The 22,490-nt window shown below is 54.5% G+C and overlaps 11 protein-coding genes across 11 annotated transcripts; 6 read left to right on the top strand and 5 right to left on the bottom strand.

Annotated features, from left to right (window-relative positions):
* Positions 1 to 257: 257 nt before the first annotated feature.
* On the top strand, positions 258 to 1,169 carry SPBR_08608 (oxidoreductase, short chain dehydrogenase/reductase family; the record flags this gene model as incomplete). Its single annotated transcript, XM_040766846.1, has 1 exon — positions 258 to 1,169. One exon carries the CDS (start codon positions 258 to 260, stop codon positions 1,167 to 1,169), a length of 912 nt encoding a protein of 303 aa, XP_040614410.1.
* Positions 1,170 to 2,236: 1,067 nt separating this feature from the next.
* Positions 2,237 to 3,003, top strand: SPBR_08664 (uncharacterized protein; the record flags this gene model as incomplete). The annotated part of the gene is made up of 2 exons (XM_040766902.1): positions 2,237 to 2,275; positions 2,341 to 3,003. 2 exons carry the CDS (start codon positions 2,237 to 2,239, stop codon positions 3,001 to 3,003), a joined length of 702 nt encoding a protein of 233 aa, XP_040614409.1.
* A 189-nt stretch (positions 3,004 to 3,192) lies between these two features.
* On the bottom strand, positions 3,193 to 4,764 carry SPBR_08400 (uncharacterized protein; the record flags this gene model as incomplete). Its single annotated transcript, XM_040766638.1, has 3 exons — positions 3,193 to 4,428; positions 4,492 to 4,673; positions 4,725 to 4,764. The coding sequence occupies 3 exons, from the start codon at positions 4,762 to 4,764 to the stop codon at positions 3,193 to 3,195; spliced, it is 1,458 nt and encodes a 485-aa protein (XP_040614408.1).
* Positions 4,765 to 6,586: 1,822 nt separating this feature from the next.
* On the top strand, positions 6,587 to 8,124 carry SPBR_08412 (streptomycin biosynthesis protein StrI; the record flags this gene model as incomplete). Its single annotated transcript, XM_040766650.1, has 4 exons — positions 6,587 to 6,661; positions 6,712 to 7,063; positions 7,148 to 7,331; positions 7,404 to 8,124. 4 exons carry the CDS (start codon positions 6,587 to 6,589, stop codon positions 8,122 to 8,124), a joined length of 1,332 nt encoding a protein of 443 aa, XP_040614407.1.
* A 776-nt stretch (positions 8,125 to 8,900) lies between these two features.
* On the top strand, positions 8,901 to 9,851 carry SPBR_08596 (uncharacterized protein; the record flags this gene model as incomplete). Its single annotated transcript, XM_040766834.1, has 1 exon — positions 8,901 to 9,851. One exon carries the CDS (start codon positions 8,901 to 8,903, stop codon positions 9,849 to 9,851), a length of 951 nt encoding a protein of 316 aa, XP_040614406.1.
* A 527-nt stretch (positions 9,852 to 10,378) lies between these two features.
* Positions 10,379 to 10,627, bottom strand: SPBR_08912 (uncharacterized protein; the record flags this gene model as incomplete). The annotated part of the gene is made up of 1 exon (XM_040767038.1): positions 10,379 to 10,627. One exon carries the CDS (start codon positions 10,625 to 10,627, stop codon positions 10,379 to 10,381), a length of 249 nt encoding a protein of 82 aa, XP_040614405.1.
* Positions 10,628 to 11,179: 552 nt separating this feature from the next.
* SPBR_08898 (uncharacterized protein) lies at positions 11,180 to 12,073 on the bottom strand (the record flags this gene model as incomplete). The annotated part of the gene is made up of 2 exons (XM_040767024.1): positions 11,180 to 11,980; positions 12,041 to 12,073. The coding sequence occupies 2 exons, from the start codon at positions 12,071 to 12,073 to the stop codon at positions 11,180 to 11,182; spliced, it is 834 nt and encodes a 277-aa protein (XP_040614404.1).
* A 941-nt stretch (positions 12,074 to 13,014) lies between these two features.
* SPBR_08306 (Gly-Xaa carboxypeptidase) lies at positions 13,015 to 14,854 on the bottom strand (the record flags this gene model as incomplete). The annotated part of the gene is made up of 2 exons (XM_040766544.1): positions 13,015 to 13,229; positions 13,324 to 14,854. 2 exons carry the CDS (start codon positions 14,852 to 14,854, stop codon positions 13,015 to 13,017), a joined length of 1,746 nt encoding a protein of 581 aa, XP_040614403.1.
* Positions 14,855 to 15,967: 1,113 nt separating this feature from the next.
* Positions 15,968 to 17,281, top strand: SPBR_08483 (uncharacterized protein; the record flags this gene model as incomplete). The annotated part of the gene is made up of 4 exons (XM_040766721.1): positions 15,968 to 16,262; positions 16,325 to 16,803; positions 16,867 to 17,022; positions 17,252 to 17,281. 4 exons carry the CDS (start codon positions 15,968 to 15,970, stop codon positions 17,279 to 17,281), a joined length of 960 nt encoding a protein of 319 aa, XP_040614402.1.
* Positions 17,282 to 18,083: 802 nt separating this feature from the next.
* SPBR_08487 (uncharacterized protein) lies at positions 18,084 to 19,373 on the bottom strand (the record flags this gene model as incomplete). Its single annotated transcript, XM_040766725.1, has 2 exons — positions 18,084 to 18,876; positions 18,970 to 19,373. The coding sequence occupies 2 exons, from the start codon at positions 19,371 to 19,373 to the stop codon at positions 18,084 to 18,086; spliced, it is 1,197 nt and encodes a 398-aa protein (XP_040614401.1).
* A 1,521-nt stretch (positions 19,374 to 20,894) lies between these two features.
* On the top strand, positions 20,895 to 22,280 carry SPBR_08456 (alpha-1,3-mannosyltransferase; the record flags this gene model as incomplete). The annotated part of the gene is made up of 2 exons (XM_040766694.1): positions 20,895 to 21,081; positions 21,169 to 22,280. 2 exons carry the CDS (start codon positions 20,895 to 20,897, stop codon positions 22,278 to 22,280), a joined length of 1,299 nt encoding a protein of 432 aa, XP_040614400.1.
* Between the last annotated feature and the right edge of the window lie 210 nt (positions 22,281 to 22,490).

Below are 22,490 nucleotides of genomic sequence, written 5' to 3'. Positions count from 1 at the left end.
GCCCTGCGTGGTGCAAAGTTTAGTGACAATTGAAGCAATGTATACAACGGCCCTGCACAGTTCACAGGTCTATCACGATCAATGCGACGCATGCGATGGGTCAAAGGACCAGGAAAGCGAATCGTGTGTCCGTATATCGGAGACGAGTGCTGGTATATCTATGTGAATCCCAAGTTAACCCATCTCAATTTTTGTGTCTTGCACTTTCATAAACAAACAGGCGACGCCAAAACTACCTCAGATTCTATCCGATCAGAATGGCTGCACCGTCGGTACTCACCGATCGCGATGCTCTGACGTCTCGCGTCATCCCGTCCATGGTCTTTAGCGACGGCAGCCCCTCTTCCCGCACACCGGCTCCATCGTCCGAAATCGAGGCCGACCCGGCCGTCGGGGCAGCAAAGCGTTTTACGGTCCATGGGAACGCCATTGTGACCGGCGGCACGGGCACACTGGGCCTGCAGGCCTGCAACGCACTCCTTGAGCACGGCCTGCGGGGTCTCATGATATTCGACGTCAACGTGTCCGAGTCCGACGACAATGTCGCGCGCATGCGGGCCCGGTTTCCCCAGGCCACGATTGGCGTGCAAAAGGTCGACGTCACCGACGATGCAGCGGTGGGCCGCGCCGTCGACGAAACGGCCCGCGCCCTCGGCTCGGTCGACGTCCTCGTCTGCTTTGCCGGCGTCGTGGGCAGCGCGGAGTCGCTCGACGTGCCGGTCGCCCAGTTCCGCAAGATCCTGGACATCAACACCACGGGGAGCTTCATCTGCGCCCAGGCCGCCGCGCGGCACATGGTCCGGCAGGGCACCGGCGGCTCCATCACCTTTGTGGCGTCCATCTCTGCGCACCGGGTCAATTACCCGCAGCCGCAGGTGGCCTACAATGTCAGCAAGTCGGCGCTGCTGATGCTCAAGAGCAGCTTGGCGGCCGAGTGGGCGCGGTACGGCATCCGCACAAACACGGTGAGCCCGGGCTACATGGACACGATTTTGAACGAAGGCGACGGACTCGCGTCGTTTAGGGCGATTTGGGCCAGTCGCAACCCGAGTGGCCGCATGGGCAGTCCGTCGGAGCTGACCGGTGCCGTTGTGCTCCTCGCGAGCAGCGCGGGCACATACATTAATGGCTCGGATATTTTAGTGGATGGAGGTGGCCTTTGCGTGTAAGATACGGACATACAGTGCGAGATATCGCGAACGAGAGAATTGAGTAAAATGTTGAATGGGGGTCATATGAGGCATTACACATGCTATATACAATATAGAGTCCCAGATTGTAAGAACCGCGCAAGTGATTTTTTTTTTAAAAAATAATTGTACTTTCTAAAGTTTTGGCTTAACGACCCTGCCAATGGATCAGACGTTGGTGCAGAGTTCATACATGAAAGCGGTATTCAGGAGCCGACCCCGAAGGCCGATTTGCTCTAGTATCCGTTCCATCTTCTCTTAAAAAGAAAATGAAGAGGATGCGATACAGAAAGACGGGCATCGTGATATGAGATGAGGAACGAGTTGGAGTGGCTGGTGGTGTTTGTTTGGTGCTGATTGGTTGATTATCGGCGGACGTTCACAAAATTACGGGATGGAGGACCAAGTTGGAAGCGGAGGAGCTGGGTAACAATTGTGGTTTAAATAAACGAATGAACAACGACATTAACGTTGTCTGCAGCTCACGCAGTGCTCATCATTTCCTGTCGTTTCTTTTGACATTTTCATACCCTTTGTAGTCTATTTTTGTAACAATGCCACGTAGGCCTCTTGTTCACCTACTTCACTACGGCGCAACCGAGAATCGAAAGCGGGGTCTAACGTGTCATCACTACAAGGTCAGTCTTTGTGATAGATATAGCCATTCTTTGTTATTATTTCTCTTTATGCGTCCATGATACACCCGTGAGATACTGTCGAAATAGACCACATCGAGCTAAAGTACAATGCAGTTTAGTTACCAGCGGCTTATTTCCTGCAAAAAGGGGAGAAAAGAGGAACAGGCAAAAGGAACCCGTAACTCGCTCTTTCTTGGCTTCGTGACAACGGAGGTGGCGTGAGGCACGGACAGCGGGAAGGTTGGGAAGCGAGTGGGTGGGGAGAGGCCGTGCACTCTTAGGTCTTGCTGCCCAGCCGTAGTTCGTCGCCTGGATCGTCAGGCGACAGGATAGTTTTGGAGACGAGATATGCAGGATCAAGCCAACTCAGGGACATGCGCTCTTATTTCCTTACCAAAGACATACAACATGGAAGATTTTGAATACCGGTTTCCACGCCGGGTGAAAGTACGCAATTGGTAAACGAACCCATTTAAAGGTGTTCAACACCAAAGCTGACCGTTCTCCTCCAGTTCCGGCTCGGACTCAGCACGATCACAGGGTTGGCGGAACCTCTAGACCGCGCGTATCCATGGGTGTTCAAGGCCACTCTTGTCGAAGGCGCCTGGCACCGCGTTGTCCGCTTGTGGCTGCCGTCCCTCCCCACACTGCTGCAGCGGTGTGTCCGGATCCTGTGGCCGCGATACGCTCTGCCCAGCTGCGTCGTCTTGAAAAAGCTGCGAGGGCCGTTCGTCGACGACGGTGAGATCGTGTCCAAGACCGAAGAGTTTGACAACGAAAAGGCCATGTATCGGCGGCTACAGTCTGTCCAAGGCAGCGCCGTCCCTGTCTTCTACGGTGAGGCGCAGTGTGAGGGCCGGCGCACGCTGGTCCTCTCACTGCTGGCGGGCCAGACGCTGCGGAACCAGACCCAGCCGCGCCTCACCATCGAGGAGTTTACGGCGCGCATCGAAGCGCCCATACGAGCACTGCAACATCACGGACTCATTTACAGCGACAACAAGCTCTCCAACATTATGCTCGTGGACGGTCGAATTATGCTGGTCGACCTTGAGTGGGTCGAAGCGCTGGAGCCAGAGGAGCTGGATGCCTACTGCAGCAAGGTGACGATTCCTTCTTTTATCCGGCGATACCGGGAGTACCTGCCCAGCGCAGATGATGGGGCTGTGGCTTGAATGTATTTTGTTTTCGGTGGCGATAGTTGAATTCACTGGGATGCAGGGACGACGAGATAGAGAGCTGGTCTTATACAGCATATATGAGGTTCACCCAGCGCCTGACGGAAAGATAAAGGAAGACTTTGAAATCGTACATGACTATCAACAATGCCAACGTTTCCATTCAACATCCGCCGACGTTTTGTTTCACACCACCTTCGTCGTATTCTCCACATGGGTGCCGACATTGGCCTCGGTCGTTGCCTCGTAGGCGCCGGCTGCGTGGCCACCGGGTATGCGGATACCTTCGAGCTGCTCGGGTGCCAGATCCTCGACAAAGACGGTGTGCTCAACATCGATATTAGTGTCGCGCGTGTGGAACAGAACGCAGGCACAGAGAGCCAGGGACACCAGCGTCAGGAGCCACGATACGAGCTGCTCGTTGAGGTAGGGCGTGCGCACGGCGTCGATGCCAAACGACACCGCCGAGCCCGCGGACTGGATGCCCTTGTAGTAGCCAGCCATGCGGGCCAGCTTGAAGGGATCGTTGGTCAGCGACGACATGGTGTAGTAGGCCAGGCCCTGGAAGGTGGCGTCGATGATGTAGTAGGCAAGCAGCAGCAGGATGGGGCCGGCGGCGGCGCTCGCTGTCCAGTCCCAGGGAAGCGGCTCGCCCAGCACCGCGGCGTCGTCGCGCTGGAAGCGGAGCTGGAACGCCAAGCCGCCGCCCCAGATGCCGATCATCAGCAGGGCGACGATGCCGCACGTGACGAGGGACCGCTTGCGGCGCTGGAAGGGGAGATTGTCCAGCAAGAAACCAACCAGGACGGACCCAAGCATAGAGCCCAGACCGGTGAGCAGGGACACGAGGGCCCGTGTGCGGCCGTTGAACAAGTACGCGGTGAGGGCGCCCTGGTAGGCGTAAAAGTAGTTGCTCGAAAAGAACATGGGAAACAGCAAAAGCAGCTGCCAGTCCTTGAACATGCCCAGGAACGCCGCAAACTCCGTGCGCCGCGACACATTCGGCTCTAGCTCGACGAGCGAGCCGTCCTTGCGGACAACGGCCTGGGGCGGCAGCACGAGCCAGCTGGAGCCAATGGCCGTGAGCATGATGATCAAAAACACCACGTAGACCCCCATCGAGACTCCAAGCAGCGTGCTGTGGAACTGAATGCCGAGCGCAATGGCAGCGCCAATCAGCGTGCCGAGCTGGAAGATGGCCCAGAACACGGTAAAGGACCGGCCCTTGTCTTTTTCGAGGGGGTAGGCCATCATGATGGAGCCTTGCGCGGCCCAGAAGAGGGCACCGCAGAAACCAAGGATGGCGCCGGCCAAAATAACAAACCAGCGGGTGTTGTGCAGCTGAAACGACCACAGGGAGCCAAGGTACATGGCGTAGCCGCAGGTGCCAACGGACATGGTCAGTCGAGGGCCGAAGATGTTCTGGAGGGTCAGTTGTAAGTACCAGGCAGAAAACAATAAGGCCCAGAGGACAGATGGACCCACGTTGATGCTTCCGGCAATGAATCCGGAAAAGGCAAACGTGGCATACAGCACACTACTCGAGACGTCCACCAGCTGCACGTCTTGCGTGCCACCAGCGCCGAGACCGCCGATGGCACTGAAAATGCCGACGGAACTGAAAGCCACGAAGCCGACGAGGATGATTTGTGTCCATGGCAAGTTGTCTGGGCTGTTAGCAAGGACAAGATGGTATACACCGAGGTATCACGACGTACCGCAGAAGCCTCCAATCTGGATGGCGGCGAGAGCGACCATTTTGAATGATGTTGATGAAAACAAAAGAAAATAGAGCCTTGAATACGGCCGGTGTTGTGTTTCGTTGTCACGGTGTCGTTCTTTTGATCTGATGATGTGGTGCATCGACATGTACATATATCGGTGGGTGCGAGGTAGCCCGACACGCGATCGTGTAGAACGCATTCCATGCTTGGGCCAGTGGCGGACGTTGCTATGATGAGGGCCAAGACTTTCAACGTATCTCCTTCCCATAGTCGTCGTCCACTTCCCCGCAAGTTTCAACATGATACAATAACGGTGCCACTCGTAGGGAACGGCCGCACCTAGCAATGTTTACTAGGCTGGAGTATGGGGTAAAATGAGACAACCGAAATAACAAAAAACAAAGCCAGTAACGTTGTATCCTCAGCATGAGCAAAGATACTGAAACATGGGAGCCAAGATGGCTATTGGGAGAAGGCCAAGTGTCACTTGACCGTTTCAAGGAGCAGTGGGCAACCTAGCCTGCTGCCAGGCCCAGGGTCGTAGGCTCGGTCTGTGTCGTATGTCCAAATATACCTCTTCAGGAATCATGGAAAGAACGCCTAGGAAAGAATCCATTCCCCAATGAGGACTGGCGGCCGAGTACTCTGCAGATTACAGGATGCGACGTAGGTCCTTACGACGGTAGAGAAGCTTGTCCATCTCTTTCGGCAGTTAACTAGGAATTCAAAGTCCGACCAAGATAACGGTAGACCTATTTCAGACTCCAGAGGCACGCGTGTTTTCTTTTAACCACTTCCGGCCGGAGGGAAGCCATGTTCCGGTAATGATTAACAGTGAAGACCGCTGGGCGGTCACTTTCGACTTTCGACGAGAGATGAGTACCAAGTGGTGAATATTACCGGGCTACTTTTGTGGTTGATGCGTATTTTCGTTGATGGCTCACGACAACTGTCAGTACCTTCCGTTGCAACGAGAAAATGAAAACATGACAGACAGTGAACTCCGTATTGCACGACGCACCAGCTCCCCAGTGCAAGTAGAGAAGCAAGCTGCTGTTCGCGGACATAAACTTTGCCAAGACGCATGGCTTGCCATAAGCGTAGCAGTCTAGCCTTACTCGGTAGACTGGCATTGCATGATTCCATAACAGCACGCGCCCTCTACGACACCCCCCAGTCGTTTGAAAACTCCTTTTCCAATGTCCGCTTTTCACAACAAAACTAACCAATCTGCCAAAGCTATCGAGCTGATAGGTGTCGGACAACAATTTGTCCCGCAAACTCCGAAAACGCCAACAATAAACTATTGGGCATTGGGAGACACTTTCCCAAAGAGGCGAGGAAGACAAGACGAGGAGCAGGAAACGACGAAAAAAGACGGTAAATCGTGACTGGGTTTTGGGAATGGAGTCTGGCATCTAGTTGAGGGGATATTGAATGGCATACACCTGCTTGTAACGTCCCATTCGTGGCACATGGGTGAGACTGTTGTATATGCCAGGAGTCTGGGGAAGTAGAGCTAGAACGAGCCAGACAGAAACAGATACGCGTCGAGCCCCTGGTGACATTGGCCACCGATGAGCAATGCGAGATCCTATTGTCCGCGGTGGTCTCATAGCCCATATCGTAAACACGACGTCCTCTTGAGAAACGGTACATTGTTAGTGAAGACGGGCGTATTATTCTACATCTTTAAACTTGGTATTGCGAATAACTGTACTGCATATTCAAACATTATATCTCCATTCTGCCTGTCTGTGTTGCAGATATTTCACTTTTGTTACTTGCTTCCGTGTTCATTTCCAACCTCTCCTTTGGAATGTCCACGAGGTCATCCTCCATTATTGCTAATCACCATGGCTACCGAACAATTTGACACGGCTGTCAGTCTGGTGACGATCGCCATTATCGGTGCAGGCCACCGTGGTAGGGTGCGTCCCTCCTTGCCTTCACCCGAGCACTTCAAAGCTAACACCCTCAGACCTACGCAGGCTACGCGTTGGAGTACCCGCACCTCGCCAAGGTGGTCGCCGTCGCCGAGCCCGGCAAGCACCGACGGACGGCGACGGCGACCAAGCACAGCATCCCCGAGGCCATGCAGTTTGCTCAGTGGAAAGACTTGCTCGCCCACGGGGAGGCCCATGGCAACGTGGCCGACTGCGTCGTCATAGCCGTCATGGACCAGCTGCATGCCGAGGCCGTTGCCGATTTCGCTGTCAAAGGCTACCACATCCTGTGCGAGAAGCCCATGGCTACGTCCATTGGCGAGTGCGTGGCCATGGTGCGCAAGGTGTTGGCTGTCGAACAGCCGAAAGTGTTTGGCATAGGACATGGTAGGTCGTTATGGACGGCGTTTTAGGCAGCGTTTTGATATTCGACATCCGTCCATTGCACCTGTGCTGATTGCACTCCGGCAGTCCTCCGCTATTCACCGTACAACCGCACCATCAAGGAAGCCATCGAATCCGGCACCCTCGGCGACATCATCAACATCCAGCACATTGAGCCCGTCGGCAACGAGCACTTTTCGCACTCGTACGTGCGCGGGGCACGGCGCAAAGAGTCCGAGTCCTCGTTTGCCCTCATGGCCAAGTGCTGCCAGTACGTCTACCAACCGCCGAGTACTGACACATCCTCGTCCCCTCGCTGGCTCATCCATTAACTAACCGCCAGTGACATTGACATTCTCTCCTTCTACCTGTCCGGCCTAAAGCCGACCAGGGTGCATTCGTTCGGCTCCATCGGCCACTTCAAAAAGTCCCGCAAGCCCGCTGCGGCCGCCGCAGCCAAGAACTGCTTGGGCTGCGCCTACGAGCCCGACTGCATCTGGAGCGCCAAGCGCATCTACGTCGACCGCCTCAGTGAGCCGGGTGTGCAGTGGGCCAGCCTGTTTGTCGATGCCGATGCCCTGGACGTGGAGAACGTCACCGAGGCCCTCCGCACCACGTCGTACGGCAACTGCGTCTACGAGAGCGACAACGACGTCGTCGACCACCAGGTCGTCAACATTGAGTACGAAGGCGGCGTCACGGCCAGCATGACCATGTCCGCCTTCACCGAGGCCATCTGCGACCGCGGCACGCGCATCCAGGGCACCAAGGGCGAGCTGGTCGGCGACATGGTCTCGTTTGACGTGTTTGACTTCCAGACGCGCACCAAGACGCACCACAGGCCCGTCTTGGAGGGCGGCTACCACGGCGGCGGCGACACGGGGCTGGCGCGGGCGTTTGTCGCGGCCGTGGCCCAAAACGACCAGGCACGGCTGGGCGTCACACCAGACGACATTCTCACGTCGCATCTGCTCGTCTTCGCGGCCGAGCGGTCGCGGCTCGAGGGACGCGTCGTGGACTTTGCCGAATTCCGAGCATCGTGCGAGGACGGGACGTCCATGTAATTTGGGGGGTGCTCGTAGCTGTATGATTACATTTAACGGAGCGGGACGCTTAGCAATGCAAACCGACGTGCATGCATGCCGCTGACCACAGCGACCGTGGAAGAATGACGAGCCGTGAAGTGCGAGGTCCAAATAAGAAAGTCATGAGATTTGAAACAGATTGCCAGCCCCATTTTAGCACGAGTCATTCCATTCGTTGCCGTATTATCAATGACCCCCGCTTATTCACCTGGATTAATAATTCCCACCAGCGCTTTGCTGCCAAATACGGTTTTCAAACCCCGCCAAAGCCCACTGACAGCCACTACAAACTGCCGTAGAAGGTCCCCGAAAGGCGCAGGACGTCATAACTGACATAATACAGCAGGCCTCTAGCACGCTTTCGGAAGCCCTACGGTGATAACGCCATCGTCGCCTTAGCATCTGCCGAGCATAAATGCAGGTAGCTTCCCATTGTCGACGAAAAAGGAACAGCACTCTGAACAACATATGTCAACAAACAATTGACAGTTATAAAGAAAGGGGCTTTAGAGACCCGTACCTATAGGAATACAAAGATCGGCTTCCCTACGACACAAGCCACGACCGACACTTGAGTCTGCTCATCATCTGCATCAGTTGCTTCATCTACTTTTACACATATCCCACTTCACCAGCAGATGCAGACAGCTGCGAGACTCGCCCTCAACCAGCTGTCGCATACTCGCCCGTTGGCATCGTCGCCTCGCACAATCTACAAGCCCTTCCTCTCCTCGACGCCCGCTCGACGATCCATCATGACCACCTCCGGCATATTCCGCTACGCCGACCCGGCCACCATCGTCGACAGCGACGTCCCCTTTGTGAAGCCTTGGGCCAAGGTCGACACCGACGCCAGCTCCTATGCTCGCATCGCGAAGAAGAAGACGGTTGCCAATGTCCGTGACGCGCCCGCCGGCGACCTGGCCGTGGACCGCTCCGGCTTTGCCCTCTACAACAGCCCGGCCACCGAGAAGCTCTTCGTCGACGAGGACGCCATCCGCACGGGCTACTACGCCGAGGTCGAGGCCCTGGTGCGCGAGAAACTCTCCACCCCGCAGGAACCCGTCACCAAAGTCGTCATCTTCGACCACACCGTGCGCCGCCGCAACCCGGACGCGCCGCGCCAGCCCGTGCAGCAGGTACACGTCGACCAGACCCCGGGCGCCGCCGCGGTACGCGTGCGCCGGCATGCGAGCAGCGACCCGGCCGAGACCGAGAAGCTGCTAAAGGGCCGCTACCAGATCATCAACGTCTGGCGCCCCATTGGCCACGCCGCCTCCGACCACCCGCTCGGGTTCATCGATTACCGCACCGCCAAGCTCGAGGACGTCGTCAAGGTCGACCTGCTGTACCCCAACCAGCCGGGCGACCCCAACGTCGAAGTCGACGTGCGCGGCAAAGAGGTCCTGCCCGACCCCACCAAGGCCCAGTCGACCGACGGCTACTCGGTCAAGGGCGAGACCTACACCGTCGTCCCCAACGACACGCACCAGTTCTACTATGTCAAGGACATGGTGCCCGACGAGGCGCTGTTCATCAAGTGCTTCGACTCGCGCAGCGAGGTCCAGCCCGGCGTGGGCCGCCCGGGCGTCTCAGCCTGGACGCCGCACACGGCCTTTGAAGATCCGCAGACGCCGGCCGATGCCAAGGGCCGGCAGAGCATCGAGGTGCGCTGCTTGGTGTTTTACGGCGAGGCTGAGCAGTAGATGCGATGAGCGTGGGATGCATTTAATATCGGGTCCACAATCTCGAAGTCACCATTAGCGAGCATTTTGTCATTTACAAATTCTTGACATTTATTCTTTTGGTTCTGGTTAGATATGGTTGTATTATAAATTATTATCAATTTTAAGAGCTGTAATATCTCGTACATAAAAACGTGAAATAACAAAAATCAGGTTATTTCCAAGTCCCACCCTTCCAATAAAAACAATGCGCAATATAGACGTAGAGAGAACCTGTATAATTCTCCAATATTCAATGTACTTTGTCATGTGACGGTGTACACAGGGCGACATTAGGTTGGTTGTCCGCCGACGCAGATGTGTCATGGCCATCGGGCCAGACGATGCACGAGTCTGTATGACATCATGGCTCGCACGGTGCTACTGTGCCTCTTTCTCCTGGCGTGAAAGTGATTCCTCGAGCGGTGCTTGTTGTGTCGCACAAAACAAAACCAAAGGTGATAGCAATGGAGAAGTTATCGGTCGGTTTTCCAGTGGCTATCGTTACCTCAATGTCCGGCTGGCTGAATGCTGTTGAGCGAGGGAAAGACCATCCCCGGAATGAATGGAATGACCACGAATACTATGGCCAAGAGAATCCGGAAAATCAGCTGCGTTGCACTCGCTCTGGTGTCAACCTCACGTCGGGTTTCATCGTCGCGAAAGTAATCGATGATTCGGTCGATGCGGTGGATGAGGTGTGGCAGCACAAGGCCCATGTAGGCCACGACGAAGATGACGTAAAATGTGTTCACCATGTTGGCGGCGGCGGGAAAAGGTCGTTTGGTAGAAGGGGACGACGAAACGCAAAGAAGCGAGGCTGGCAGAAGCAAGAAAAACTTGATTATAATGCAAAAGAAGAAATCACGATGGATGTCCCGTCTGAGAGTGGATGCAGGGAAAGGAAAATCAACCACGCCGCCCCCGTGACTTGATAGACAAATCCGAGAAGTATCTAGCCTTGCTGGCGTGTGATCATTGCCGAAGCCTATCAGTACGCGCTAGCTAACAAAATCCAGCTTAAGTCATGTAGTTTGGAAGTAGCTCGATGTATTATGTTTAGCGTAGATGGTGTTGATGGTGGTTTATATAACTCGTCGGACATTAGTCTAAACTATGTAGACGAATAAAATGGTGACTTATAATGAAACCTGTCACGGTTTTCCTCATGACGGCTTCGTTAAATGTCATGGATCAAATATGCCGTAGAAAATCAATTAAATACCTCAGATATAGTAAGCTAACTTTGTCATTGATTACCAGAGGAACAAGGAAAAGACTCGAGCTGCCCCCAACCTACACTGCCCTTTCTACCAGACACGCTTTGCCATACGCTGCAAGCGAACCTCTGGTATTAGAATGTCGTGTTCACCGGCTGCAGGCACCGGCGGTCGATCCATCAAGTCTTGGAAGCGTAGAACAAGGGGCGCACCCTGAACGTGGAAATCTGACAATGCGCGACGGTTCAACGGCGTCTGGGGAAGCGGCAATGGTCCGACCCAGTTGATCAAAACTTGCTGCTTGAGCACAGCCTCCTTCGCTGCATGGCTGGCCCGCGTTGTTGTGGCGCAGTGGCGTTGCGGTCCTGACAACTCTGCGCCCCACTGCTCGATTTCGATGGCTGACGTCGCGACAAGCAGCTTCACTAGCACGACGACTTTCATATGGAAGTTGGAAGCGGTGAACCACCATCTTGCCTTGGTCTTGAGCGACGACAAAGTCTGGCTCACACCCGCCTCGATGACAAGAGTCGGCAAGAAAGCATCGCCGTGTGGATCGTGTCTGCTTGATGGGCCGCCCGACGAATCGCCCTCGCCGGACCCAGATGCGTCGCCTGGCGGGTCAAAGGTTGCGCCGCCGTCGTGTGTCCATTGGTCCGCAAGGCCCATGTCCTTGATGACGTCTTGTATACAATCGTACATTTCAAGGTGCGCCCGTTCGTGGCGCCTTGTTGGGATCGTCACAATGAGGCATGCGAGATCGGGCAGGAAGAAAAACCGGTTGCGGCGGCCGCGGCGCTCGCGCTCGGCCTCAATGGCGCGAAACTTGTTCACAGACATGTGGCCGACGACCAAGCTATCCGTGTCGCTATTCTCACGTGCAGTATCGAGCTACTCGAATAAGGCCTTGGTGTTGCTGAACATGACATCCGGCACAATGGCCGACTCTACAACGGCGTCGGAAATTTCCACTTGTGGGGCCATCGTGTCGATGCTTGTCGCCGTTGTGTATGTCTTCGCTATCGTCGATATCGTTGTCGCTGTGGTCGTCGTCTCGTGGCTAGGTACGCGCCCCTGTCCTGCCGGTGTCTTTTCGGACACAGGATTCACCTTTCCAGGTGGACCAGCATGCAGCCGCGGACAAGCGTGCCTTCCTCTGTGTCAGTAAAAAAATCAGAGATATTGTGGATGCTTGATGAAGGATGATGATGTGGTGTAGAGCGGAAGCGTTTGACGCGAGAAAAAGATAACAACGAGCAAAACTCGAAGTTCGTGATGGAAAATCGACACGAACGCATGACTACATACCAATGTTGATATCCGTGTCTGTGGGGAAAGAACAACGGCAACGATGACCACAAGTGGGGAAAGAGCAACGGAGCAATGTCAACAATAGCACAATAGCAAAAACAGCACAGTAACGTAATAGCACAATAGCGCAATAGCACAATAGCACGATCGCAGAAGCGCACAATCGGCGTGAATAGATGCTGTTATGTCCCTACAGCCCGTACAGTCGCTTGTCGCCCTCCGTCAAGCGATACGTCAGGTAGGATAGCACTTGAATAGGAGACAGAATAGTGATAGCAATGGTGGATCCTTACAGCCTTTTACTCCTCCAACATGATGCGCTCACACTGTGATCTATTGGAGCCCTTTTTGTGAGTAACGCCACAAGAGCATACGTATACTGTATGTAGGCCCTTAATAATTCACGCAGCGCAGGTTCAATGGCTGTCTGTTAAAAGCAAGTCATTAGTAAACAACCGAAATACTACGCGTACGCTAAAAATCTGTGGATACGACTTCCGGTGGCCAATAATATGTACTATATACATTTATCTATGCTATGGAACTGCCGCCACTGCATTAAATATGCATTAAATAGATAGTCCACCGTCATAACTATATTCATGGCCCGTATTTCACACTTCGGCGCTGTCGATGTTGCGGACGAACAAGAAAAAGAACCTCACGGCGTTGATGTGGTTGTTTACGTTTATCTTTTCGTCAATGGTGTGGACACCCCGGAGGGCACCAACCAGATCCTCAGGGTCGTAACCCGGCGCAAACCTGAATAAATGCTTCGTCAAGTTCCAAAAGAACCGTGTGTCTGTGTTTCCGGTCATGATACCGGGCGCTGTACGATGGTCAGTAGGAAAGAAACTGAATGAAAGGCCGGGTTTCACATCACATATGGATACGCTCCATCTCCCTCCGACGGTGTCACTTACTAACGATCGTCTCTTCGCCGTAGATGGCGCGGACGCTGCCCGCCAGAACCGAAAACGGATTCACGCCGGTGCCGTCGGCGGGCGAGATGGGCGACGACTCGCTGCCGTGCGGGGCGACGAGGACGATGGAGTCTGCGTCATCCTGGCCGTCAAAGGCGTGCAGACTCAAATTGTACTTGGCGGCCACACCGCCGGCGATGCGGGTGAGCCGGTCGTAAACGACCTGCGTCGTCTCGCCAATGTTGACGCGGTGGTTGATGACGGCCTTGGCGCGCTCGGGCATCGCGTTGACCTTGACGCCGCCGGCCACAATGTCCACGGCCTGAGACGTCTGCAGCAGATACCTGATCTCGGGGCCCTGTTTGGCCGCCTCAATGGCCAATTGGTCCGGCTCGTCCAGGTTGTTTGACGGACGGTGATGCTTCAGCAGCGTGCGGAGTTTGGGGGGGAACGCGGCCGCGTGTGCGGCGCCGCACTGGAGCTGGGCAAAGTAGGGGTTCCGCTCGTCGAGGCGTGCCGGGTACTGCGTGGCCTCGACCTGGGTGATGAGCTCGCTGAGAATGCCGATGCTCGTGTGGTCGCGGGGAATCGAGGAGTGTCCGCCGGGCGAGCGGACCGTGACCTCGACATTGGTCGATCCCTTTTCGGCGACGCCGGGCTTCGCGAACAGCGTCCCCCACGCCCGCTCAAACCCAGCACCCTCGTCAATGACAAGAGCGAGGCCGTCGTCGCCGTAGCGGTCGTGGAGGACGGTCGAGATGTTGCCGGCGCCGTGGTAGCCAAAGGTCTCCTCGTCGAAGCCAAACGCCAGCAAGAGCGTGCGCTTGGGCTGGAAGCCGTGCTGCACAAGCAGCTCGGTCGCCTCCAGGACGGCAATCAGCTGGTTCTTGCAGTCGCTCGAGCCGCGGCCCCAGATGAACTTGCCGTCGTATGCGCCGCTCCACGGCGGGTACGTCCAGGCGTCGATTGTGTCGTCCGGGACGGGCACCGTGTCCTGGTGTGCCATGAGCACGGCAGGCTTGCGGTGCGCGGCATCGTCGTCGCCGGCACTGCCCTGCCACGTGTAGAGAAGACCGTGGGTGTTGATCTTTTCGACGCGCAGCGTCTGGTGGACGGCTGGAAACGTGCGCTCGAGGTAGTCGTAGAAGCCAAAGAAGACGTCCCATCGGCGGTCCTCGCCGACTTCGCCGAGGTCGTCGAACGACTCCGTCCGGATCTGCACGGCCCCCGAGAGGCGCGCAATGGTCTTGCTGCGGAAATCTTCACTGGTGAGGTGCTCATATGCCTCGCTCAGCTTCTTGTCCTCGTCGGGGATGAGGGCCGCTGGCTGCACACAGACGGCCTCGGAATGAGAAGACAAGGGCGGGGATTCCCCGCCCCGATGTGTCCAAGACTGCGTTACAACATGAGAAACCGCTAGGTAAGCAGCGCCCAGGAGCACCGCGAGCAGCCAAACGGCGATACGGCGGCGACTCGAGACTCGCTTGTAGTGCGCGAGTGGCTGTATCGCGATTTGTTGTTTTTCAGGCATTGTAGCAGACGTTGTGGGAATGGTGAGCACGCAAAATGATCCTAAAATATGAATCGTGAAATGCGAAAGTCAAGTCAAAAATAGAAATCAAAAATTGAAGACAAAAGTTGGAGATTTTTCATGAAATGTGAGTGAGGGCCTCCTCCGGGCCGGAGTGCTATTATTCCCGTGGAAATAGTGCTTAAACCCCGGGATCTACCTGATTGCCTCAGAATCGCGTCATTGGCGTTATCTTCAGATGCGCATGCGGATAATATCACTTTAGGTGCGATTATACCATATGAAATAGAAGACGAAAGACATCATCTCCTCCCCTGCCAATCCCGGCCGTCTCTGGGTGTCGGGCACGGGCGCTAAGCACCCCAGCACATGCGGGCGCAGGGCAGCAGAGGCAGGCACAGGACGCACTGCCTGCGATCTCCTGTGTTTATCTGTGCTGCGTTGTGCTGCCTTGTGCTCGTGCCGGCCGTGCTGGCTGTACAGATTGCGCTGCCCGTGGTGTCGGCGCCACCTGCGTTACTTGCGCCACAACAACAGTGAAGCCAAGGGAGCCCAAAACGTGCCTGTTTTAAGGAGCGGAAATGTCCTTATGCATTTTGTGCTCTCGACTTATAAACAAGTGTCACGGTTGGTATATCTCACTCCTACATGGCTTTGCTGAGAGTGCCTGGAGAGTGCCTGGATACCCTTGTGGGCTTTTTTTTTCCTTTTCGGCAAGGTTGCTGCTTGCGGCCGTCAGGCGATAAGGCAGACGTGCAGGAAAGGCCGATCGGTTCTGCCTTGTAATCCCCGGGAACTGAAAAGGAACAAGCCGATATGGCTTCCCAATCGGCATAAAGAGATCCGTTTTAGACTGTTCCTTGTCTAGTACTTCAATCACTCGTTGGTTTAGTATAGGTCTCCCCTCAGCCATATTCTCTACATAAACGGACCAGTCACAGAAAAGGACGTCTAGTCACATGACTACACCTAGAGAAATCAACACACCTTTCATTTTCCTTCTCCCAAGCCCCAGTCGAGTATTTTCGTTTCTTCCTTCATTGGAACAGTTCATGCAAGCAGCTCCCTATTCTTCATTCGCGATTCCTCAACGTCTCTTCTCCTAGTACCCAAATGGCCGCATGGAACAACCCCCTGCGGCTTTTGTCGCCACTGTCTGAGCACCCAACGGCCTCGCCCTCGTTGTCTCCAGCTTTGTCCGACACGAGTGTCGCATTCCTCGGCGCGAGCGTCAAGTTGGACAAGATCAAACAGGACCACTATGGCGCGTGGCGAATTTTGTCTGCCTTTTTCGAACACCTAGACTTTGCCGGCAAATGCAATTTGACAGCGGACATGGAGCAATGCAATGGCGACGACCAGCTTGTCGGCCTCTCAAATCATCTCTTGGATGCGATTTTGAAACCTTGTATGTTCTCTCAGGCCAGTGTTCTTCCAGCGTTCTTTCTCTTCACCTTTCTTTTCTAATAGGCTTGCCAGTCAACGTGGCGGGTGGGCAATCTCCCGAGCCGCTCTCGACACCACCTAGCGAGGGTGCCGAGGACGCAATTGACGCGGGGATGAGCACAATCAACGCGTCAACTCGTGCGGAACAGGCCGTCCTCCGCGCCGAATGTCTTCGCAGAGACGGGTACAGATGCGTTTTTACAGGGACATGGGACTTTAACAGCGTGGACAAAGGAATGGCCATGCCGCCACCAGATTACGAGGCTGGCCCCGTCGAGTGCGCACATATCATTCCGTTTGCGCTGGGCACGTTCGACGACGGCGATGCTGTCCAAACTCGAAATAAAACCATCATTTGGTTTTCGATTCACCGCTATTTTCCAGAGCTGAAGGATTTGATCGATGCTAGAAGCATCAATCAATGTGGGAACGTGGTAACAATGGACCTGCCAACGCATCGAAATTTCGGCTCCTACATAGTTGCATTCCAACCACAGGGCGACGTGAGTTGTCTCAAGTGTCTGGGTCGTTTTTCGAAAACTGGCTAACATTGTTGGCGGCTCTAGAACAAGTATGTTGCAACACGGCTCGTCGACGTGAATGTTCGAACAACCTCGAAAACTGGATCGGCCGTCTTCAGCCTAGCGTCTGCAGATGATCAAATTCCAATGCCGAACCAGGAGTTCTTCAAGGTTCATTTCATCATCAGTCGTATTCTTCAGGTAAGTGGCTTGAGGGAGAGAATCGAAAGGGCGGCAGAAGAGGCCCATCTCGCTCTCGACTGTCATGAACTGAAGTCGAGTGGCGGAACGGACGTTGGAGCATTGGTTTCGAGACTGATGCTAACAACCGTCCGGGCAGATTCTGCGCCAAGCCCGAATGAGAGTTTCAGCGCGTCTGCGGGTTGACTGAGGAAGCGCACACTGCCATCAAAGCCAGGACATCTCATAGACCTCGGACGAGGAAGAGAAAGAGGCGTGAGAAAATCAAGACTCGCAATGAACAAGACATAGAGCACAGGTGGCACAGGCTGCACAGGTGGCGCACGTGACACAGAGAGGTCATAGACTACAGGTGAAGCAAGGGAAGATAGGAGAACACAGGAGAGCTGTGCACAGGAGAGCATAGGAGAGCACACCTGCTACGTAGGTTGGAGCAGGGACGGTACAAGTGCTCGTCCCAAAAGGTAATTCTCATTGATGTTTTCCGCCTTCTATACTTAGCTGTATGTCGGCAACGTGATGGCACAGACGACCCCTGTATCTGACAAATATATATTGTGTGGATAGCCGTTATGCGAACCGATAGCACAGCCGTCCAACCCAGCTTCGTGATTTGCAAACCTGAAATAAATATAAATTCAGTGATAGTTTCTTTTTTGGGGGCATTGAGAAAGCTGGCCATGTAGAGCCAGGAATGATCCCTCAAACATGAAGCAAACAAATTGAAAAAAAAGTAAAAGAGTACCTCCTTAGGTGTGAGAAATATGACCTCTGCATGGATACGCCAAACGTGCGTTATATCGAGACGTTGCTACGGAATTGCGCTGGTCAACAGTTGAAACGACAGCGACTTTCGAAGTACTCGTGGCTCAAGACAGTGAGTATGAGCAATCACATTTTACGGACAGAAGCACGTTATTATCGGCACTGATAGGAAAAAGACATCTCTGTAGAAAGAACAAAGTTATTTTATTTGCGGCCGTTAAAGATACAAATGAAAACGTGGAAATAATAAGATATATAACAACGCAGCTTACACCAAAATTTATGTCTCCCTTAAATCAAAAATTGTCGTGGGATGGAAGTTCCACAGCGTAGGCTGCGGAGCCCTCATAACCTCTGCTCTGGGCTGATGATGGGTTGTACTTTTCGGTCGACGAGTCGGCCTCATGGTAGACGTTTGGGTACATTGCATGGGGCAGACCTGTTGCCGGAGGTGGCCGAGGCGGGGGCGCTCCGGCATGCATGCCATGCAGGTGCGGAGCATATTGTGCGTGCTGTGCATAGGGCGACGCTGGTGGAAATGGCGCTGTGGACGGGGACATGTCAGGTGGTGGTGGCGACGATGTCGACGTTGATGGGCCGTCACGCTGTCTGTCACCGCGACTGCTCGACCGGTTTCGCTTGATGATGAACACGACGACTATAGCCGAAGTGCAGAGCAAGGCGAGTCCACCGAGTACACCGCCAATTATGGCCCCGACGTTCGTGTTGCTACTACTAGCCGGGGGCGGTGATGGTGATGAAGTCGCCTGGCTCGTACCGACAGTGGCGCCGGCAAATGTTTTCGTGGCGGAGACCTGCGTTGCCAGGGAGCTGCTGCTAGACGACGAGCTTTGTGCTGCAGGCGATTTGGTAGAGGGCGACGAAGTGGATGATACAGAGGGCCTAGTTGAAGTTGTCGAGGGCAACTTTGAGGAGCTGGTCGTTGACGGGGTGGGTGTAAAGGTCGGCGTGGCAACATAGTGGTCGGTCACTGGATTGTGTCCACAGGCCACATATGCGTAGCTCTGGTCCACGCCAAACGTCAGCATGGCCGTCGAGCAGTAGGCCACATTGGTACCGGAGCTGGGACTGTGCCACGTTAGACGATTGTGTAAACACACACACACACACACACACACACACAACAAAAGGATAATGCATAGCTGCCGAAGAACAACATACCATGTAATTGTCGTTAGGCCCGAGGCAGCATTGAATTCACAAATGCTGGTACAGGTCCCCGAGTCACTACATGCCGCAGCAAGACCGCAGTCCGTGGCGGCGATGACCGTCGTTGGGCAGAAGCCCCAGATGCCATGCAGCGTGTCGATGCGGCAGTCAAACCCAGGCTGGGCCGAGCGGGGAGCGCTGGCATTGCCATCGAGGTAACCACAGGTGATCAGCTGACCGTCAGTCTGGGCAGCAGCCAAGGCAACAGTGGTGGGCTGTTGGGTGGCAGCTCGGAAGCGGAGTGATGCTGTCGTTGTGGCTGGTGATGTCGGGGTCGGAAGTGTTCGTCCAACTGCAGCAATACAAGAGATTGCATGGAGAAGGAGAAGCTGGACAGCGAGCAGTGCGAGATGCATCCTGGCAGGTCACGCAGACGTCGACGATGACAACGGGAGGCAGGAAGGACAGGTGTGACGGTCACGACAGAGTCAGCTCTAGTGTGACATGATGTCGACAGCGCATAAGTAAAGCCGCACGAGACTAGGCAAACGTGAGGGATCAATACACGGGAATAAAAACCGGTGCGTCTGGAACAAAACTGGCCAGTGGCCGCAATTCATATGTCGATCATGTCGTCGATATATGTGCATCCACGGCTGCTTGCACGAGACCAATTACTACCTGCAGACATTGCACGAGACCCGTTACCACCCAGAAACATGTCTATTTTCTCTAAAAATACCACACGCATGCAAGCCAACATATCATGTTTGGATAGCATTGCCTTTTCATGGCAACGGATATTTTCAGGGGCATTGGGGGCCAAATGCGAATCAAAACGACGTGTCAAAGGCGGGTTGCAGGGGTTGGCCAGCACTTAGGGAGCTGCTGAGCTGGTTTCTATTTTTTTGCCATGTACGAAATACTTACTTGAGAACTATGAGTAGGCGTGTGTTGACGAATTCTGTCTTGTACGGAGAGGGTAACCCGTTTATCTCCTTTTCTTTTTCGTCTGTTTCTTTCTTTTGCTTGGCTTTTATTGTCATTTTTTATTCTATACGCTACGCATGTGGATTTCCACCTGTCCGCTTTGAAATGACTCTTGCGGAAGCGGTTTAAAAATAGATGAACGTTGTCCGTGCACTGAGAGTGCCCATCTCTTGGCCTTCTGGCAAACAGTTTCCCAGTACCCATGCAAAGTCATTCGCCCTGATGTCCCAAATCCGCAACAGAAACATGCAGCATCAGGAGCAGCTTGACGCGTCGGGTCGCGTTCAGTTCAGCGCTTAATAAAATAGAGACCATAGTAATGCGGGATACAAGGTGAGTCAAGCTCTTTGTCGAGTGCTGCTTAATTCGTACAGGTACTTAATTAATAATTACCTGGCACCAGGTATGGCTGCACGAATCGAATTGCAGGGCCGGAATGGGCGATCCTCTAATGAGCTAAAGTACACTCCCTGGCGGAAACGGCGACCATCGTGGTCCTAGCGCTAGCTGATCGTCCATATTTGCTCACTAAAATCGCCAACGGCAAAGGGTCCCCTGTTCAGTATCCCTTTTTGGGGCTCACATGACCCCACTTCAGCGAGACAGCGAGTGATGGACATTCTAACCGCCCAGATGTTGACAGGCCTCAGAAAAAAACAGTGCAGTCGTCCGAAACAATCAAACAGGAACGGAGATGTCGAAAACATGCTGCAAGGGATGGGGTCTTGGCCCCCTTTTGTCCACTTGCTGCTGTGCCGCTTCAAAGTCTTGAAAGCTTACTTTGACATTTCATGCTCCTCAAGTTCTTCAACTTATTTTCCCCATGTTGATTTGACCCATCCCCACACGACTTAATATGGTGTCGCAGTTCACTAAAGTCCGTTCATTTGCTATCTTACCGTTCGCTCACTTGCTCCCGTTCACGTCGCTCTACGGCACACCTCGCGATGCGCCGTAAGTACCTCTTTGTTGGGCAAGTCCTGCTTCTGCTGCTCGTCGTTGTCGCTCTCTACTACGGTAGCCACCACATCACTCGACTGCCGGCACCCATACGATTACCCAACAGTACGAACAGCGACAACAGTGCCGTCGATGGCACCACAGACACCACAGAGACCTCTTACACATACAGTGGTGAGTTCTTTTTGCTATCACGGACTCATCCATGATCGTAACTTCCCATGGGCGCGCGCTGACCACATTTTGTATATCCGTGACTAGGCATTCTCTCGGCCGAGAACATCACACGATATGTGAATAGCATCTTCGATGTGAAAAACGCGGACCTCCCCCGACTCAAGTGCCCCGACATCCCCTCCCCATCACGATATGACAGTCTGAAAACTTCCCCAGGCGATGGTCGCCAGATCAAATATTACTTTGCGATTGACCTGCGAGATACGGTGCCACTTCTGCCGCGGCTGCTGGGCAGTGTCGTTGAGACAATCAAGTTTCTCGGTCCAGCGAGCTGTGCGTTCTCCATCGTCGAGGGCAACTCCCACGATGGAACCTATGATGTTTTGCAAGCCATCCGGGCAAGCTTCAACGATCTCGACACCACATATTTCCTGCGCTCGAGCGCCGTCGACCCCAAAGAGGGCGACCGCATTGCCAAGCTCGCCGAGCTGCGCAACCTCGCCTTGCAGCCGCTGCTGGACGGCAACGTGCCCGGGGCCGACCAGGACACCACCGTCGTCTTTCTCAACGACGTCGCCGCCTGCACCGAGGACATCCTGGAGCTCGTCCACCAGCGCCGCCGTCTAGGCGCGGACATGACCTGCGGTCTCGACTGGGTCTACGTCGGCCGCGACCCGACGTTCTACGATGTCTGGGTCGCCCGCGGCATGAACGGCGACTCCTTCTTTGACATCCCGCCCGACGGTAACTGGAACTCCGCCTGGAACCTGTTCTGGAACAACGACGCCGCCCGCGCCAGCCTGGCCGCCCACCGCCCCTTCCAGGTCTTTTCCTGCTGGAACGGCGCCGCCGTCTTTGGCGCGAAGCCGCTGTTGGACGCGGCCTCCCGCATCCGCTTCCGCGGCCCGCGCGACGGCGAGTGCAGCCAGGGCGAGCCGGAGCTCTTTTGCAAGGACATGTGGTTCCACGGTTACGGCAAGATTGCCGTCGTGCCGAGCGTGAACCTCGAGTACTCGGACGCCAATGCCCAGCGGATCAAGGACCTCAAAGGCTACACGTCGCGGTGGACGGCCGAGGCCGGCGACGAGGACGACGAAGAAAAGATTGCGTGGCAAACCACGCCGCCCGAGACGGTCAAGTGCATTCCGTCCTACGATTCGCAAAGTTTCCGCCCGTGGAACGAGACGTTGGGGTAAAGACACATTTATTAAGGGACGATTTATTTACATTGAGACCTGATACGGAAATTTAGCAAGCGGTTTCGTGTTGGTGTACGGCGCTATTTTGGGTTGTTTTTTTGCAAATAGGTTTTTGGATATCTACTTTACGTAACATAGAGCGAGTCGATGACACAATTGCATGGTAACTAATGTCAACATGCTACGCGGTAAGATTCAACGGCACAT

This window comes from Sporothrix brasiliensis, assembly GCF_000820605.1.
Source record: "Sporothrix brasiliensis 5110 chromosome Unknown Cont22, whole genome shotgun sequence".
Classification (NCBI taxonomy): Eukaryota; Fungi; Ascomycota; class Sordariomycetes; order Ophiostomatales; family Ophiostomataceae; genus Sporothrix; species Sporothrix brasiliensis.
This window is presented reverse-complemented; position numbering and strand designations above follow the sequence as displayed.